An 18,405-nucleotide genomic window follows, 5' to 3' on the forward strand; every position below is an offset into this window, starting at 1 on the left:
TTTTCCAGTGCAACTTTTATGAAAAAAAAAGATGTTCTTTATATATTTGTTAAAACTGTCACCATATGATGACAGTATGATATGAGACAGACAACCTTTTAAAACATGAAACTCCTTCACCTCCTCCCCAGTGCTACTATCAATGTCTGAAGAAATGCTCCATTCCTGACCCAAAGCAACCAATTAGAGTCAGGAGGAAGATATTGGGAGTGTCAAACAATCCTTGTGTATGTGATGCTAAATGTGTTAATGGTGCAGATCTTCTATAAGTCTATTGTTGAGAGCATCATCTATTCACGTCTTCAGTCAGAGGCTTTTTCAAATCTGTGTCAAATTTCTCTACAAGAGATCTTTTCTGGCAACAGCCATCACTATCTACAATAACTCTTTGAAGAAACATTTAATTTCCTTTGGGATCGATAAAATATTTTGGAAGTGAATTGAATTGAAAAGCAATCACTACTTCTAGTGAACTAGCGTATTACACACATAGTCCTGCACATGCATCTCCTATGTGTGTTCAGGTATAAAACAAACGCTGTATTTGTTTGGTACACGTGCATTCCAAACCTGGTCTGGATATTTTGGGTTGTGATTATGCACACAGGCACACCTCCACTTTTACAGACTGCTTAAATCTGGAGAGATCAAGGCTAGGAAATGCCAGCCTACTGGTCCGGTTTTTTTGTGCCACCTCCTGACAGCCACGTCTCGTCAGCCAGTGACAGACATCCTGCGGGGCCGACTGTGACGGCAGCCGACATGATGTGCAGAGTTGTCGGATTGACAGGCACAGGACCTGAGACGTTGATCACTTTTGTCAAGCTGAGATGGTAAAATGCTGCAGCGACCCATAAATATTGAACCTGCCCAGAGGCCAGTGACCTGCACAGGCTAATAGAGGCCTTTCTGAGGAACCCAGCTGTGTGTGTGTTTGTGTGCGTGTGTGTGTGTGTGTGTGTGTGTGTGTGTGCGTGTGTGTAAGTGCGGCAGAGAGAGAAAGGTCAAGTCTGCTGCATTTGATGAAATGTTGCCTATAGTAGGTGGAATAATGTAAGAGTAAGCAGTATCTATTCTCTTCACTTTTTCCAAGTCTTCTCATACATACACAAACAATTCAAATCCACTGAGCATTGGAAGCACATGTGTTGTTTTCAACAATCTGTGTCCGTGACATGGTCACTGCCATCACTTTTAATACAAGGGGAAAACAAAGATTTTAAGCTTTTAATAATGGACTGATTAGATTTTAGCCCTCAGAAGTAAATCAGATTGAACCTTCGTGTACACACCTACAGCTTTGCTTTAATGAACAGAATGACTATTAGATTAAACTGCTGAGGAAAAGTGGAAACCATTCGTACTTCAGTCCGTTTTCTCACTAAATGTAAAAGTGTATGAAAGATCAACTAAAACTGGTTTTAAACCAAGCTGGGTATGAGATTCATGGGATCAGTGATGCATCATACCCACACTAAATAAAATAATGCAACACAGACGTAAGTTTTATGTCATAATATAAAGAAGATTTCTATTTTTTTAGACTACGTCTTTGAGCACCAGCCCTTTCGTTTTGGTCCCATGTGCCTACAGGTGCTTTATCAAATCCAGACTGTATAAGAAGTGAACTACATTTAAAATACATCAGTGAGATCTAGACAACAAATGGAAAGAGCCAGAGCTCCACTGGAACGAGGTTTAAGCTCCAACCTACATGAAGCGATGGACTCTTTATGAAACACTGGCCCTGTATGTGGATGTGTATTTAATGAAGGGAAGCTAAAGCAGGAGAAATATGATCTCTCTCGTCTCCTTCAAAAATTACTTCTGGCTAAATCCCCCATGTTTATCTACAGTGTTGGACTTACCTCTCCACAGATGTCTGTGTATCTGTTGAATCTGATCTGCGGATGTAACATTTGATAGGAACAATTTATATTAAAAATATATTTGAGTGATTCATAGTAATTTATGTAGGAAAAATAATTTTGCTGACTAAATTTCTTCTAATTCAACTTGGGTTTATCTATATAGCACTAATTCACAACAATAGCTTCAAGACACTTCCCAAAAAGCAAATCTAATTCATATACAGATATATCCAATCAACTAAATCTAATCCTACACAAAGACACAAAGTCGTATATGTTCCGATCTGATCCTGGCGATCAGTCAATGCATCCAAGCTCCATTTATCATTTAAATGTGTAAACCGTTTTCTAAGGAAACCCAGCTAATTACATCAAGTCAGCGACTTTCAGCAGGCACTCCTCTTTGGTTAGCATGTAGCAACAGTGGGCAGTGGCTCTCATTCTATCAATGACGCTGCAGCAAGAAAAGATAGAGCAGGAGAAATATGATTTCTCATTTTACTTTAAGGTAACCTTTGAAGTTCTTTAAGTATTTAAAGCCTAATTTACCTTTGAAAAATCAGTCGGTTGGCCATGAACAACATCCACTGGATGGAGAGGGGCCTGAAGCTAAGCTATACTCCACACACACACAGACACACACACACACACACACACACACACACACACACACACACACACACACAGCTTTGGAGCTCACACTAATGAATGTTTACATGAAATGCTGGCAGGCAGAGTAGGCGTAAAATGGAGATCCGGGGTGCACTAGTGTCTAGTTCAGAGTTTGCAACTCGTCTTTTGCTTTTCAAGGTTTCCTCTGTAATTATGGAGGGCTTTTTTTTTTTTTCCTGCAGCTGCTCTAAAACAACCATATCTGGGTACGTAAACCAGATGGGAAATGGAAGCAAGAACATACTCTTATAATTATTATTATTACTATTATTGTTGTTGTTGTTGTTGTTAGTATTAATTCAGTATTTTTCTCATCAAAACATTTTACATTATAAAGCAGCAAAATAGTAAAGAAAACGGAAAAAAAGTACAAACACATAAAGTGGAACATTTTTTTCTTAAAAACCAAGAATACCAATGATGACCAGGTGGAGAAAGAAAAAAAGACACACAAGCAGTGCCAAGGCAATGATAGGCTGTCACCTCTTACCATAGGGTGTGTGTCCCATTTTTCCCAGAAAGCATCCCCCTTTTCTTCTTCTAGTTTTAATTTAAAGGCCAAATGCTCCATGTCCTGAATACTATTAACAATGCCCATTGACTGTTTGATACTGGAGGTTGGGCTGCTAAGTCATTGTTTAGTTATAGGTTTTTTCCTTGCCATCATCATTAGTTCTAGGATATATCTATCTGCTGTGGTAATTCTTTATTTGACTGACATGACACTGTCTTAAACATGACATAACATGTCAGATCTTGTTTAATCACAATACATTAAAGCAGATCTTTAATGTATTGTGGTGCTAACTGAGCTCTTCAGTGATTTATAAACTAAACAGTATTTTAAAGTCTATTTTTTGAGCTACAGGGAGCCAGTGTAGTGACTTTAAAGCTGGGTTGATGTGCTCTGTCTTCCTGGTTTCAGTGAGAATGTGAACAGCAGTCTTCTGATCAGCTGCAGCTGCCTGATTGATTTTTACAGGCAGACCTGTAAAGACACTGTTGCAGAAATTAATGCAACTGAACATCAACAAATGGATGAGTTTCTCTAAATCTTGCTGTGATATTTGTCTTTTAATCTTGGAAATGCTCTTCAGGTCATAGAAGGCCGACTTTGTAACCGTCTTTACGAGGCTCTGAAAGTTCAGGTCTGAGTCCATCATCTGAGAAACAGATTTTTTTTGTTTGTTTTTAATAGATTTATATCTAATCATCAAAATGAGCAGCAATAAACACTTAAGATTCATCACTTTTTGTATTATTCTACATAATCAGTTTTGGTTTTTGAATTAAATTTTATACTTGGTTACATTGTGATTTATTGAAACGCAGGCCTGGTTCCAGAAGCTTCACTGATGCTGCAGCAGGATGGAACAAAGAAACAAATGAAACTGAGCTCTGATTTGGATCGACCTGAAATTATTTGTTGAGCCAATCTGAAAAAAAAAAACAACAAATAAAAAAAAATAAAAAAAAACAAAGCATGAAGTCTGTCACTACCTTAGGATGAATAGGAATGAACAGAAACTGGGCCATTCAATCTGGACAAACATCTTTATTTCTGGTAATGCATCTATACACTGTACATTCAGTCACTGTAGTATATAAGCATGGCTATTTTCAAACATAATCTCATAAAGTCCTTTACAATATAGTCTGAGTCGTTAGAGCAGGGAAGGGGAAAGGTGTCAAAACACGGGGGGGTGGGGGGAATAAAACGGACATAGATGAATAAGCCAAACTTCTTTTCATATTATATATGTGGCATTAATACATGACAAAGCTTGCCTCTTACATAAAAATATTTCTAGAACTGTATATAGTATCAGCAGCAGCACAGGGCTAAAAATAATACATGAGGGAGGGGAGAGGAAGTCATGTGGGCCGGCTATACGATGCTGAACATTTGCTTAAAATCTATATGAAGAAGTGAAAAAAAGATAATTCAGTAAAAACTATTTAGTACAAAAAAGAAAAAAAAACAGGATAAAATGTTTATGAAGGGAATATTCTCTGCATCAACTGTTCCTGAAACATTTTCATTAAAACACAAACTTAAAAAAAAACAACAACAACAACATAAACGGAAAAGAAAAACAAACAGCTGCTGTAAGAAAAGATATGGAAACACCATGTACATTTATAATACAGTATCGTAAATGAAAAACATATTTACACATGTAAATTTGTATTCAAATCTTCACACTGGCTAGTATTTGGCCTATTAATACGGACTGTTATTGCTCCTTTGCTGCCCATCGCTTAGAAAAAAAAAAGATTCTCCTTTAGAAAACAAGACATCATTAAATCGCTTTCTTTTTTTTTTTCTTTGTTTTGGACGGGAGAGCAAACAGGCCGATGTTAGCGCTTCCCTCCGCCGTAGAAAACCAGAACACAGAGGATATGAACTCTGAAGAGTAAAAACTACTAGAAAAATGTACCAACACGGGTCTGCTGGAGGGAGGCAACATCAGGGAACGTCTGTAATGCTGCATCAGAAAAGGCCCGGTCCAACACTTGCATCAGCAAACCCAACTGTAAAAGTCCTTATGTACAATTTATAGTAACAATTTACCAAGTTTTTTTTTTTTTTTTTTTTTTTTCAGGATCGTTTATAAAATCTCCTCTGAGAGCATGCATATCACTGGTTCAGACATCAGAAAAAAAAACAAAAAAAAACATTTGAAGCATTTGTTGAGAGTGTTTTCTGCGCCGCGCAGAGTTCTGTAAACTGCTGATTCAAGGAAACACTGATTAAAGCGCTGCAGAGCACAGAAGGGCCTCTTCGTTTCGAAACCTGCTGATGGGAATGAGACGGCAGCGCCGCCGTCAGGTTTCTGACTCTGGAAACCTTTCGCCCATCTCTCAGGCACTTGAGGTTGTCCAGCATTGCACTCATTTTTTTGTTTTCCTCTTTTAATATTTTTATTTTTTATTTTTTTTTGTTGTAAATGTAAGTTGATCTAAAAATGGCATTTGGCTTTTATTTAACACCAATGCTTTTCCTGCTAAATAAGACAAGTCGCTTTATGTTGCATAACACAATAAAAACCCTTACACGTACAGTATCAATGCCCAATAAGTGACTATATGAATGGCAAACCTTTTTCGTTTCTCATGCATAAAGAGGATGAGATTCCTACCGGAAAACGAATTGTGAACACAACAGACAAGCAATAAAAGTATCTCCACATACAAAAACAACATCCAAGAGTTGACTGTTTGTTTGTTCGTGCTGCTGTAACAGTCCAGCCCGCAGAGATCTGAGCTGCTCCAAACTTCCTGAAAAGTCCTGTCTGCTGAACATTTTCCTGTCTATTTACAATCAGCTGCTGGAAACCGCAGCAGCTTTTTACTCGCTTGATTCTGTGGCCACTGGATGACAACGGTGGCAGTAAAACGCATTTAAACTGTATTTTTTTTTCTGGTGTTTTTTTTTTAAAGTTTTGACAAAAGTGCGATTTATTACTGTAAAGTACAAAACAAAAAGAACTTTTTTTTTTATTTACACGCCTTAACTTCACAATCAGACATTTTTTGTGGTAATTGACAAGAGCCCGCTGAAAAGCTCCTGGATGACGAAGCCGGTCTGGAGGGAAAAAAAAAAAAAAAAACACGCCGTCTGTCATTCAAACGTTACGAGAACACAAGGCCACGCTCACACTGGAGGGAGAAAAAAAAATCAAAGTAAAACTATGGCAACCAGCGTGGATGTGTGTGTGAGACTGTCCAACAAGTGCTCAGTGAAAACAGAGAAGGTGCCTTTAACTGTGCCTGAATGGAGGGTTGGATCTGTAGCTGAGTGACAGGAAACCTCCTGAACGTCCACACCGTGGTGGAGTTTGCATCTTTTACATTTATTGTCTATCATATTCATTTGTTTCCACTCCATCAGCACTGATGAAAGCATTTTTTTTTTCCTGTACATATCACTATGTAGTCTCTAGATAGCTTATAATGTCTTGAAGAGCCTCTGCCTGCTTCCAGCCGTGAGCCGACGCTGGAAGCCTTTTATTTGGAGGGGCCGGCCCCGGCCCCGCCCTCTAGGCTGTGGCCCCTCGCTGCAGCTGTGATGTCATGACGGCCTTCCAGCAGTTTGTTAGTGCGGAGTGAGAGTCTGGTTTCGTTTCCTGGCGGGCGCTGCTGCGCCCGGTGAACTCCGTGTCCTCGTCTGTTTGCAGGTCTGAGTGTGAACGGTGAGTCAGTCAGTGCTGGATTTAGAAACGCGTATCCCCTGGCTGCTTCTGCTCTCCCCTTAACTCTTCATGGGTCTGGATCAGAAAACACCTGCGTGTTTCCTCTGATGGGAACGTTTTCTCTGTCTTCTGGACGATTTGGGTTCAGGTGTCGGTGACGGTGGTGCCGTGGGTCGGCCCAGAGCTGCTGGAGCAGCAGGCTGTGTCGGATGGGATGAGACCAATGAGGGGGAATGATTGAGTGCCGATGCTTGTCTCGGGGTTACTTGTTAGGGGCCGCTTCTTTGCTGCCAGGTTTGGGCCAGAGCTGCTGTTGGAGCTCCTTTACCACCCTCTCCAGGTGCTCTCTGGCCTCCCGCTCCTGCAGCAGGTCAGCTCTGAGCTGCTCGCGGTCGGCCTCGGCATGCTGCAGCTTCATCTGGAGGTCCTCGATCTGATAAACACAAAGAGAAGTCATCTTAAGAGAAAAAACCTTCTATTCTATTTAAATAAACTTCAAACACAATGATCGGCCAGAAAACTGTGCTAGGTGAAGCCCTAGTCTGGTAAAAACCAGCCCGTTGTCCTGCACTTTGCTTCGTCCAGAGGGTCTGGGCTCTCGGCATGACTGCATGTAATTCACTGATCAAATAGTTCTGACATTGTATGGAAAGAGTCATTTTCCTTGTGTAAACAAACCGACTCCTCTCAGCTGCTGTCCTTTTTCAAACCCAAGGTTTCTTAATGTTGTCACGGCAACTGTTCACGGTTCTGTTGTGAAACAGCCTCGCTCAGACTAAAGTTCCCACCGGCAGAATCTCTCATGAATGAACTGCTAGAATCAACCAGAGGCCAACATTACTGCCATTATGAGCCATTTCGAGTTGTGACTCGTTCTTTTGTTCAGGTTCTGAGGCAGAATTAGCTCCGCCCCCTGCTCATTAGCTACATTAGCTGTGAAGCCGAGAAGCACAGGAAAATCAGAGAAAGGCCTGCGCTCCTGGGAACAGAGAGTTAAACACGGCTGATTGTGGGTGCAGGGCTCTCCCTCAGGCTGGAGACATTCAGCCGTCCCAGAATAACACGTCTTCCCATTGGCTGAGGTTGCTGGATGTCCTAACGCAGAGCGCTGATAGGCCAGGTCAGTGTGACCTCACCGCACCATGTGCTCCTCACAGCAGCCTCATCCACTCAAACCCAAACAGAGGGTTTCACATGGAGACGTATGGAGCAGCGGCTCGGCCGCTGAACGTCCTTCCACCCAGTATTTTCCAGAAACAGTGGTCAGCTTTTGCTGCCAGACAACTAGTTGGAACTGGACCACGGATCAAAGACGCAGAGCTCGTGTCTCACACTCATCCAAACACTCTGCTGCTCTCACGTCCTGATCCTGTTTGTTTTCCTGGCTGCGCTGACAGCGTCTCCTCCGCAGGAGGACATGGACGCAGCTGGAGGACAGAGTCTCCTTCTTGTTTTGTCTAAAGCTGCCTCAGGGAAGCCGACGCCTCTTCCCGTTTCCTCTTCCAGGGGGAGGAGCCGAACTACACCCGTTCATTTCTGACTGGGAGGAAGAGAACACTTTCTGTCTCCCCCTGTCCTGAAAGTGAGACAATATGACTGCTGTGTACATACAGCAGCTTAGCCACTTTTGGGGTCTGATGGTTTTTCAATATTTCCACATTTGGAAGTGAGAGTGTGAGAGGCTCCAGTTTGTGCCTGACCTGTGCGGAGTATTTGGCGCGGAGACGGCCGGCCTCGCAGCCTTTATCGCAGACCCTCAGCTGCCGCGCCTGCTCCAGCTCCCTCTTCAGACGGATCCGTGACTCGTTCGCCTCCTTCATCTTCTTCTCGCTCTCGGCTCGCAGACGCTCGATTTCCTTCCTCAGGCTGCGCTTGGCCTCGGTCGCCTCTCGGAGCTTCTCCTTCTTCGCCACCCGCAGGAATTCCAGCTCCTGTGAAGAAGAGATGGCTACAGTTAGCCTGCAAGTTCTCTGAGTTTATCTCCGTGTGCAACTCAAGTTCTTCTTATTAGCAAATTTCTAAGTTCCTCGTGTGTTTGTAATCAACAAGTGATTTAACGTTTTATTCAAAATGTTAAATAAAACTAATGTTACAAAGAGTAAAATAAATGCTATTTTTAACAACTCCAAACCCAGCTGTGGAGGAAAAGACTGGTTCCTCCGGTGCCTGTCTATAAAACTCACGTGCAGCAGAACAGAACAGCAGAAGGTGTTCCACTGCATACTAAACATGCTTGTCATGAAAGTGCTGAATACTTGCGTGAGTACAGTGGCCAATAAAAGTGACGTTTTAGTTTTGAGAAACGAGTTGTGTTGAAGTCCTTCTTCTTTGATCAGTTTGTTGATGTTAGAAGTGTGTAGCTGGAATGTGGAGTTAATGAGTGCAGAGCCTAACTACCTGCTGGAGGCTCCGCTTGGCCTGCAGGGCTGAGCCCAGCTTCTCCTCCTGCTTCACTCTCATCTTCACGATCTCATGCAGGAACTTCTCCTTCGACTCCTTGGAGTCCAGCCCGCCGTCCAGCGCCTGCCTGAGGCTCTCCAGCTCTGACTCCAGCCCCAGCTCCAAAGGCGCCACGGCCACAGCGGGGACTGCAGCGGCAGGGGCGGAGCATTCCGCCAACGTGACGGTGCAGACCGGCCCTTGGGCACCCGGTGAGCTCAGGTCCTTGGCGGAGCTGCTGGATGAGGTGAAGGACGGCGAGGACAGGGAGGACATGGAGGACGTGACTGTGGAGGAAAGATAAGAAACACGTCAATGACTGCAACACGTTTATGAACACAGGAGGGCCGGAGCACTACTCACAGTCATCACGGCTCTCCACCTCCACTTCCACCTCGGAGTCCTTGTCATCCTGCGGTGGGGGCCGGCAGGCGGCAGCAGGTGGGGGGCAAGGGCCCTCTGGAGCTGGAGCCGGCAGCTCCTCCGTAGCTCTTCTCTTACGAGGTCTGGAGCTGTGACTGGCACCCTCATCTGAAGGCTGGGACGTGTTGGCGGCAGGTGGGGATGTGGGCCCCGCCTTCCCCAGAGGGAGTGGCGTGAGGGCCACGTTGGGGGCCACAGCATTCTCGAGGCTCTTGTAGTTGTAGAAGCTGGAGGACAACAACAGGTGATGTTAAGGCTCGTAGTGTTCTGATCTATAAAGGTGGCAGTCTATAGCCCTGGTGTGGGGACATGGCCGGGCCGGGTGGGGGAGCCGGACCCCTGGAGCACCAGCAAACCCAGACGGTGAACAGCCATGATGTTCAAACCACAGCTGTCTGTGGCTTTAAGAGATTAGATTTTCCCTCAGCTGTGACTGAATATAAAGAGCTAAAAGAATCAGATGTTTCCATAAGGTACCAGGTCAACTACAGGGTGGATCATAGGGTGTTAGATCACAAGGAAGATCAATGGGTGGACCAATGGGTGGACCAATGGGTGGACCAATGGGTGGATCACAGGGTGTAACACAGGGTGGATCACAGTGTTGTCAGGTTCTGAGCTGGACTCACCTGTCTCTCAGCAGAGCCAGAGGGTGGGGGGGCGGCTCCTTCTCCCCAGCAGAGATGTGAGGAGACCATGGTCTGAAAGCTGAAGGTCTCTGTCTGGGCTGCAGGCAGTTGATCCCCTAAGAGACACAAGATCTCACTTTAGACGACTTGATCTGAAATGATCAGGACTTTCATCTGAGCTCAGCCACACTGACCTTGCTTGAGGCAGACAGAGACTGCAGCCAGTCGTGCTGCTTCTCTTTGTCACCAAGTGGAGACTGTGACGGGATGTCTTCCAGTTTGGACTTTTTCACAGGGATGCCATCAGACGCCTAAAAGACAGACAGGACGTTGACATAAAGACTCCATGTTAGTCAGGGCATTGTGTCTCGTTTATACAATCACTGCCACTGAGAGTTTCACAATCATGTCAAAAATACTTCATACATTTTATATAAAAAGCTGGAAGAGTTTTCACTTATTCCAGATGGAGGGAAATGAACATGGGAAGTGTGTGTGCTTTTGTCTGTTAGCTTGACTCCGACATGAATGATTTCCTCCTGATTCCGTCCAATCTAAGTCTAATCTGACCGCTGTCTGGAGCACATGAGACACCGTCTGCCTATAGCTAATAAAGCATAATCCTGACTAACTCTAAGGGGTATGCATATCAGAAGTGCCGCCCTGATGTGGACACTCCAAAACAGAACATTCGTTGCCTTTTACACACACATCTTTATCAGAAGGAATTATTATTATATAAGAGAATCTTCTCACGTTATTGTTAAATATTTCTGTCAGCTGACAGAAATCCAGATTTCTGTCAGAAAATTGTTAGCAGAGACCTCAACCAAGAGGCTGGATTTATCACTGGCACAGAGAGGAATGTAATGTCCAACAACTGTTGCATAGTTCTTCATAGTGACAACACTGCAGACTCTGTTTTGATTTTACACATTAGTCTGATTCCATGTGTCCCTTTGGGATGTAAGTCATCACAAGTTGCACTGCTAGCTAGAGGTTGTTACATTAAAAAAATCCATAAAGTGAAAACCCACCGAGCAACGTGCCGTTAGGGGAGCTGGCTGCAGCCACCAGGGGGTTAAATTTAGGTGTGCGCACACACACACACGCATACGACCCACACTCTGCATCACACACAGGATCCAGAGCAGCGAAGGTGTGTTTGCATACTGCCAGCCAAGAGAGAAGGCAAGAGGTGACTGGGGCAGTGTGAGTGTCTGACACACTCCGATACACCCAGAAAGGCAGACAAGAAGGGCTTTGTCACTATGACCTCAGCTTCTCCCAGCTGTGGCTGTCACTAGCTGCCGCACAAACACACACGCACTCTGAGTTACTGCAGAAACTGAACAGAAAGTGTGTCGCTCTCTAAAAAAAGAAAAAAAAAATTCTATCGTACTTTTTCTTAATGGAAGCTAAACCTGACTGGTGCAGAGTCAAATCTACCAACACAGTGCATTGAAAGCAGACAAAAGCATTAAGAAAGATACTCCCTAAAAATAAGAGCAACCAAACTGCAGAAGTCGCACAAGGCAAAGCTGATGATACACTCAAAGGCAAAAGTCAAAAAGTCAAATTTAAAAAATCAAAAATCTGACAGCAACACAAATCAGGCTAGACTGAACTGTGCACACATCCATCCTGAGGGGGCGCTGTGCTCCAACACAATTCTGCTCTACTCATCACTCTATTTAAGGCAGCGCTGTCTAGAAACTGTAGCTGTCATGAAGAAACAGACTGCAGGCCAGCTACCTGAGCAGAGAGCCTGATTAAATAATCAGCTTATTAGGAGTTTTCAACATTTGTCTTACCAAACAGTAAAGGCTTTTATATCAAAATGTTAGAACTGTAACAATAGCAGCAGGGATAATTGTTAGTTATCTACTTTAAATAAAATAAATTACATCATGTTTCACACGTTGTTGTGGTAAACACTGACAATGATTTACTGCAGAATATTTACTTATGAGCTTCATACCATGAAGACGTCAACAGCCAATGATTCTGCCTTTATAATCGATTAAAAATGTTAAGCTGAACGGCTGAGTGGGGACGTCTGTTGTTGACGAGGGCTCTACAGGAAGTGGAGGAGCTGTCAAGGTATGGAAGTAACACGGTGACGATAAACTGTCTTTCAGTGGGTAAAATGAGGCTCAGCTGGTTTGAAGATGGTTGGTTTGTGGGTTCTGGGTTTGAGCACTTTGATCTGTCCCCCCAACACAAAAATGTGATAAATATGTGGTCTGCTGGGAATCCAAAGGTTATCTACAGTAGACACGGTAAAAACTGTTGCATGAGGAATCTGCTTTGCTCTGGAGGATGTGATGCTCTTGTTCTTCCTTCAAAGTTTACAGCAACACAATGTCAGGACTGGACAGAGGACAGTGCTCTGAACACACTGGGACAAAGCAGCGTCCTGCTGGGTGTCAACAGGTGGTCCTTTGCAGCTGGGTGAGGTCGTCCCCCCCCGCCCCCTCCACCCCCCTCCCGGTCATGTTGGCACGGCGGCCTGCTTTGCCACTTGTGGATGTAATCAGAGCTGCACTGGCGGGGAATTGGTGTGACTAGACGGGCGAGCACTCCCAACATGACAGCTGTCCTCGTTCCACTAGACTCCTGAGGGCTCAGCTCCACGACTTTCATTAACTTTCCATTACATCATGGGAGTCCTTTTCTGGCCAGTTAGTACAACTTTAGAAGCCTTATGCTATAGAAAAATATATAGGTTCACAAAGATGCTGAAGATATTTTGGTTTTGTTTGACGAAGTCTCCATCACCATCAAACTGCAAATAAACTCAAATAAACCATTTAGAGCTGGAAAATTTGTGACCAGATGGATCCCATTTCTTCAGTTTTTCTATCAATTACCTCCATTACTGATCAATTTGCCGTCCAAAATGACTAAAACTGTTCTGAAGTACTCTGTATTTTTTTCCCCCCATGTGTCAGTGCTATAGGAGTCCTGGAAGCAGAGCTGAACCCAGAGAGGCTGACAGTTTGTGGGTTATCTAGAGATGAGGAGATTTGTCCTAGATTTGACTGTAGCAAAGCAGGGCTAGAGGCAAGTGGCTAGCCTACAGAGCGGCTGATCCTCTCTCTCCAACACACACACACACACACGCGCGCACACACAAAATCTGCGCCTCCATGCCACGTGTCAGTCCTTGTCTCGTGGATCACTGGTTGCCAATACTGCGGCTCTCCAGCAGGACGAGATCCGCTAGAAATCTTGGCTGGAGCAGAGCGTTTAGGGGTCAACAAAACCAGCAGCTGAGCCTGTGGGTCTCAGCGGCGGAGGGGGCGGGAGGGCGACTCGGAGGAAGAGAGACAAATCTGCATGTTTAAGCAGCGAGACCGAGAGGCATGAGGCTGGGAGTTTTCATCCAGCACAGAGACAGAGGGCTGGTTCCTCAGAGTTCAGGACTCATCTTGATCACCTAGAAAGACTCCGTCACAAGATGTGGATGTCTTTCTGGGTGCTTGAACATAATCAGATACCCCTCTCTGGCTCAGGGATGTAAACCTAAGAACCCTTTCTACAAGCAGACCTGAACAACCAAGGGCCTCCATGGAAACCCTTTAGGGGTCTTCTGGTGAAGCCCTGACCGACCAACAGGAGGCTTCCGCGCATGATGCAAATGGAATCATGCTCATGCTCTTACGCAGCTGTCTGCGATCCGCCGTGGCTCACACTGCATAGACAGGATGTCACACCTCTGAGATAAGGCTTAAAGATTAGTCGGGGTGTGTTAGACGTGCTCACACTGCACCGTCTGCTGCAACACCTCACACTAAGAACAGCACACCTTGTACTGTCAGCGCAGCAGCACCGTGTTACAAGCATGCTTCAGTTACGAAGTAGGGCCTGTTTCATCTGCAGAGCGGCAGAGCTGAATGGACCCATCGGTGGCTCGCCGTGTGAGGAGGTTCAGATGCTTCTCATGCGATTCTTTAGCTCTTTGTTCGGGAATGGAGACATTACACCTGTTCTCTGAGACCTTTGTTGTTTAAAGCCTCAGAGGTTGTCAAACGTTCAATGTGACTCGAGACTTTAAAACACAAGACTTCCAGGTAAACATACCTAATCTTAAAAGTCTTACCATCATGGCAACTGCTGCTAGGTCAGAATTCAAACTACACCTGTAAAATAGTTGAATCTGCCACTCTCCTTCCAGTGTCCACCACTGAGGAAGAATTTATCTTATATAATTGCTACAGGTTACCAACACATGCTGCCTTTATTTCCAAACCAGTCACATTAAGTCCTGATGTTGTTATTCAGATATTGTTTGGTTTCATGCCAAACTTCAGTTTTAATGGAAAGAATTTCCTTAAATGTAAATAAGATCATACGTGTATTTGACTTATATTTGTATTTCTATTGTGTGTTTCATGTGTTTTAAGCTTGCTGTGTGGATGCAACCACGAGCTCTGCAGCTCATGTGTGTCTAATTTACAGCCCCTTACTTTGCACATGGCAGTCAGGAATAAACCCCGCATGAGAAACTCACAAAGCATTAAGTCATGGGGCCACATCAGTCGGAGTGTCAGGCATGTCTCAGCTGCTGCAGGGGCCCCATGCACATCTTCAGTCTGGGTGTGTGTGTGTGTGTGTGTGTCTGTTAGAGAGGCTGTTTGTGGCAGAGACAGGATGGGTGGGGTATTCTTCTAAAGACTTTTAAAAACCCTTGTTCTTTAACTTCCTGTGTCTGCTGCTCCACTGAGACAAGACACTCGTTTTCAGAGAAATCAAATCAGCAGACCTGAACTCTCTGACAAGTTGCTCTGTTTCTGTTCCATAATGCCAGAAGGACAGATTCTGGAAGATTTTCTTTTTCAAATTATTTTTTTTAGCAGGAATCACATCCAAACACTTTCGTTTTAGACAAAGGGATTTAGGGAACCGAAATCTCAATGAAACTGACTACACTCCACTTTCACTGTGCTGACCTTTCAGATTTAAATACCAGACTTTCTAACCAATCCACGCAAAAAACATCAGACCATGTTAAATAATTCAACGTAATGATTTGATTTCCTTTCCTGCTCTGGCTGCTCACTGTGTTCAGTGTGAGGACAAAACAAACTGTTCAGAGGTTTGGTTGTGAAATCTAGGCTCTCCTACCACTTTGAAAACAAGGACAACAGTTTTTATCTACTTAAAAATGCGACGATAAAAGGAGGAACATTTAGGAACACAAAAACTACAGTACTACGTACTAAAAATAAAAATACAATCTTTTTTATGAACAATGCTTGTATTTCTGTGATGTAATGTTAACTAACTAAATAAATACAATTGAATAACTGTATTTACTGTATATACAATAACGGCCGATTGAAATAAAACCCAGTTCTTGAAAATATGGTAAGACTTGATTTGAAGCAGTGTGCATAAGACTGACATGACACTGTCATAAACATGACATAACACACATTATGAACACGAAGGAGTCTTTATGAATGTCTATGGCTGTTGTCATGAAGTGTCATTCGGTAAATAATGACACTTTTAATGCAAAGTTGCACTAAAAGTTGCATTAAAAGTCCATTAAAATTGTTTACTTTGCATTAAAAGTCTCATTACAACATAATAAACATAAAATAATCTCAAATCACCAGCTTTTCCACCACGCTTATCAGTTAGTAATCTTTTTTCTGCTGATATTTTAGTTTGCCACCGAAGATGACAATGGTTATGGTTAAGCTTCAAGCTTCTCTGCCTCATTTTTCTGGGACTGCAAGACATTTCTTAGCAAAGGTCTTGCAGTAAACTTTGATGCAACTTGTCAAAGTCATGTTGCTGGACTTATTGTTTTATTGTGTTTTTTTAAAGAGAAGATCTCTTCTCCTAGCAACACTTCCTAACAGCCCGTCCATGTTCAGTCTTTGTCTAACCAGTCTTTCGGTAGAATGAGTGACATCAGATTATTTGCTCCTCCAACTCTTCCCAGAACGATGTGCAGCATTAGATGCTTCACTGAGGTTAATGCCCATGTCTGTCTGGCTTCACTGCAAAAATCATCCTTCTCAGAACAAGTTCAAATATAGAAAACAAGATGTTTTCCCCATGTAGTAGTATAGAAATCTGCCATCGGTATTATTACTTTTGATCAATGTTCAAGAATATCTTGCTGGAAAATTACTTGTAAATTAGTTTTGTCTTATTTCAGGTATACTGAGAAAAATACTAAATACTAAAGTCTGGTATTTTTTTTCCTAGAAATTAGGAAAAAATACTTGGTAAGATTGGGTGTTACTGTTTTTGATGATCAGAAGCTCCACAGCTGGGAACTGAGAAAAGCCATGCCACTATAGAGGTGGTCGCACTACCTGATAATCAGACAAACATTGCATTTAAGGAGAACTACCGGTTTATAACCTTCTGAAACTTAAGTGTGAAATCAGCTCGTTTCTGCACTCTTGCTAATTTTCTGCTCACTAAAACAGGGAAACTGTTTTGTGGTAAAAGTGTTGTGGTTCCTCTGTGATTATATAAATGCTGTCTTGAAAGTTTTTGGAAGGAAATATCTTTGGGAACCTCAGGGAAATGAAGTCAGTTTGAGGTGAAACCAAACATTGCTTTTTTTGTGGGTGGGGTTTTTAACAGAGACTGTGTAATGCTGAAAATATGAGAGCCAGTAAGAATCAACAACTCACAGATGACAGCCAGCCTTTATTAAGGCAAAGCAGAATCTCTGTCCTGATACAATCTGTCACTTTGGTCAACACCTTGTTTCCTTTTCTACCACTCCCTGTCTTTCCTAAAACCCTCCCCCGCCCCTCAGCGTTCATCTATCTGTCTGAGAGCATTTCCTGTGTCACAGATTACAGGATGTCTTCTGCAAACAAGCTAAATTCCAGCTGCAGAGTGAAGCAAGCAGAAAGCTGCAGAATCTTCCAGTTGGGTTCAGGCCTGTTCTAAAAACATAAACAGTCATTTTCTTCCTGAAACAGAATACACAGTGACTAAAGCAAGAGGTGGTTCTAAAGTAATCTGCAGACATGTGGCCACCGTTCGACATGTTAGACACATTTGTGGTAAATGTGTTTCTGTTCATACAGAACAATATGCTTAAATGTGTAAAATCACAGCTGTCAATATTTGACTACATACCTGAAGTTTTGTCTGAAAAATGGATTTGAATGCCTACATGTTGGTGATTGGTTTGTATAAATCGGAGGTTAAACCTGGACTGTCTTTTTGTGAGGATTGTGCGACTGTCAGCAGAAAACATTCAAACTTTAGATGTTTGGCTGAAGAAGTGGTTGCAGATCTAGCATCCCTGCAGACTAGGCTGAGATAAAAGGCCGAGCAACCTGTTTTCTTTGCTTTTGTCTTGAGTCAGGAGGCTGAATGGGGCCCCACCCTGCCTGTGACCTGACTTTGGCCTCTCTGCATGTCTTTCAGAGGGCCCCCTGAGCTGTGAAGAGGGTGGGGACCCTTCCTGGAAGCAAAGTGTCAGTTTAGCTCAGCCCTCACCACTAAAGAATACCTGCACATGCAGAAGAAACAAACAGGTGTCAGACAACACATGGCTCATCTGTTTATGCAAAAGAAAGTCCTGCAGCCCTCAGAAGGCGAGTTCAGCTCCCACCACCTGCTTATGTTTATGTTCGCATGTAGCGTCCTCTCTTTGCTCTACATCTGCCTGTTTCTGTGCATGCCTCTCGAGAGCCGAGCATGGTGCAGAGAAGGAGAAACAGCAGCTCACTGCAGAGCGAATCCTCGAGTGAGTGTTTGTGGGTTACAGGCGAACACAGAAGAGCTCTAAATTTGGCAACCAGTTCATCTCACCATCACCTCCTTGGCTGAGGAGTCACGGAGAACAATAGGGCTTCTGTCTTCAATGAAGTAAACAGCAAAAACACTTTCCATAGCTCCAGTTGGGCCGCTGCAGCATTGTGCGGAAAAAAAAAAAAGGGGATCCTATCGTCTTATTATTCAGGAGCCTGCAGACTTGCTGAGATGCAGTTTTGTGTTTGAGATGAACCGGTTTGCTGACTAGACTTTAAATGACCTCATCTAATATTCTCTTTGATGTGCTGCCGAGTAATTTTTCCTGTGCTCAGCACATAAGTGACTGTATTTACTCAATAAGTTTGGATTTATTGGGAGCAAGTATGAACTTGTTGAGTAAAGCTGAGGAAAAAGATGCCTGCCTGGTGA

At 43.5% G+C, this 18,405-nt stretch overlaps 1 protein-coding gene across 1 annotated transcript in view; it reads right to left on the reverse strand.

Moving 5' to 3' along the window:
- Window positions 1-4,083: 4,083 nt before the first annotated feature.
- skia (v-ski avian sarcoma viral oncogene homolog a) overlaps window positions 4,084-18,405 on the reverse strand; it is a 92,400-nt gene continuing 78,078 nt past the window's right edge. Inside the window, exons 2-7 of the mRNA XM_007570072.2 lie at window positions 10,425-10,541; window positions 10,231-10,346; window positions 9,542-9,828; window positions 9,137-9,465; window positions 8,440-8,670; window positions 4,084-7,172 (exon numbers count right to left, since the gene is read on the reverse strand). Coding sequence (XP_007570134.1) covers window positions 7,002-7,172; window positions 8,440-8,670; window positions 9,137-9,465; window positions 9,542-9,828; window positions 10,231-10,346; window positions 10,425-10,541 — 1,251 coding nt within the window. The 3' untranslated portion in view covers window positions 4,084-7,001. The remainder of the gene's footprint in view (window positions 7,173-8,439; window positions 8,671-9,136; window positions 9,466-9,541; window positions 9,829-10,230; window positions 10,347-10,424; window positions 10,542-18,405) is intronic.

This window comes from Poecilia formosa, unplaced genomic scaffold (genome assembly GCF_000485575.1).
Source record: "Poecilia formosa unplaced genomic scaffold, Poecilia_formosa-5.1.2 Scaffold255, whole genome shotgun sequence".
NCBI lineage: Eukaryota > Metazoa > Chordata > Actinopteri > Cyprinodontiformes > Poeciliidae > Poecilia > Poecilia formosa.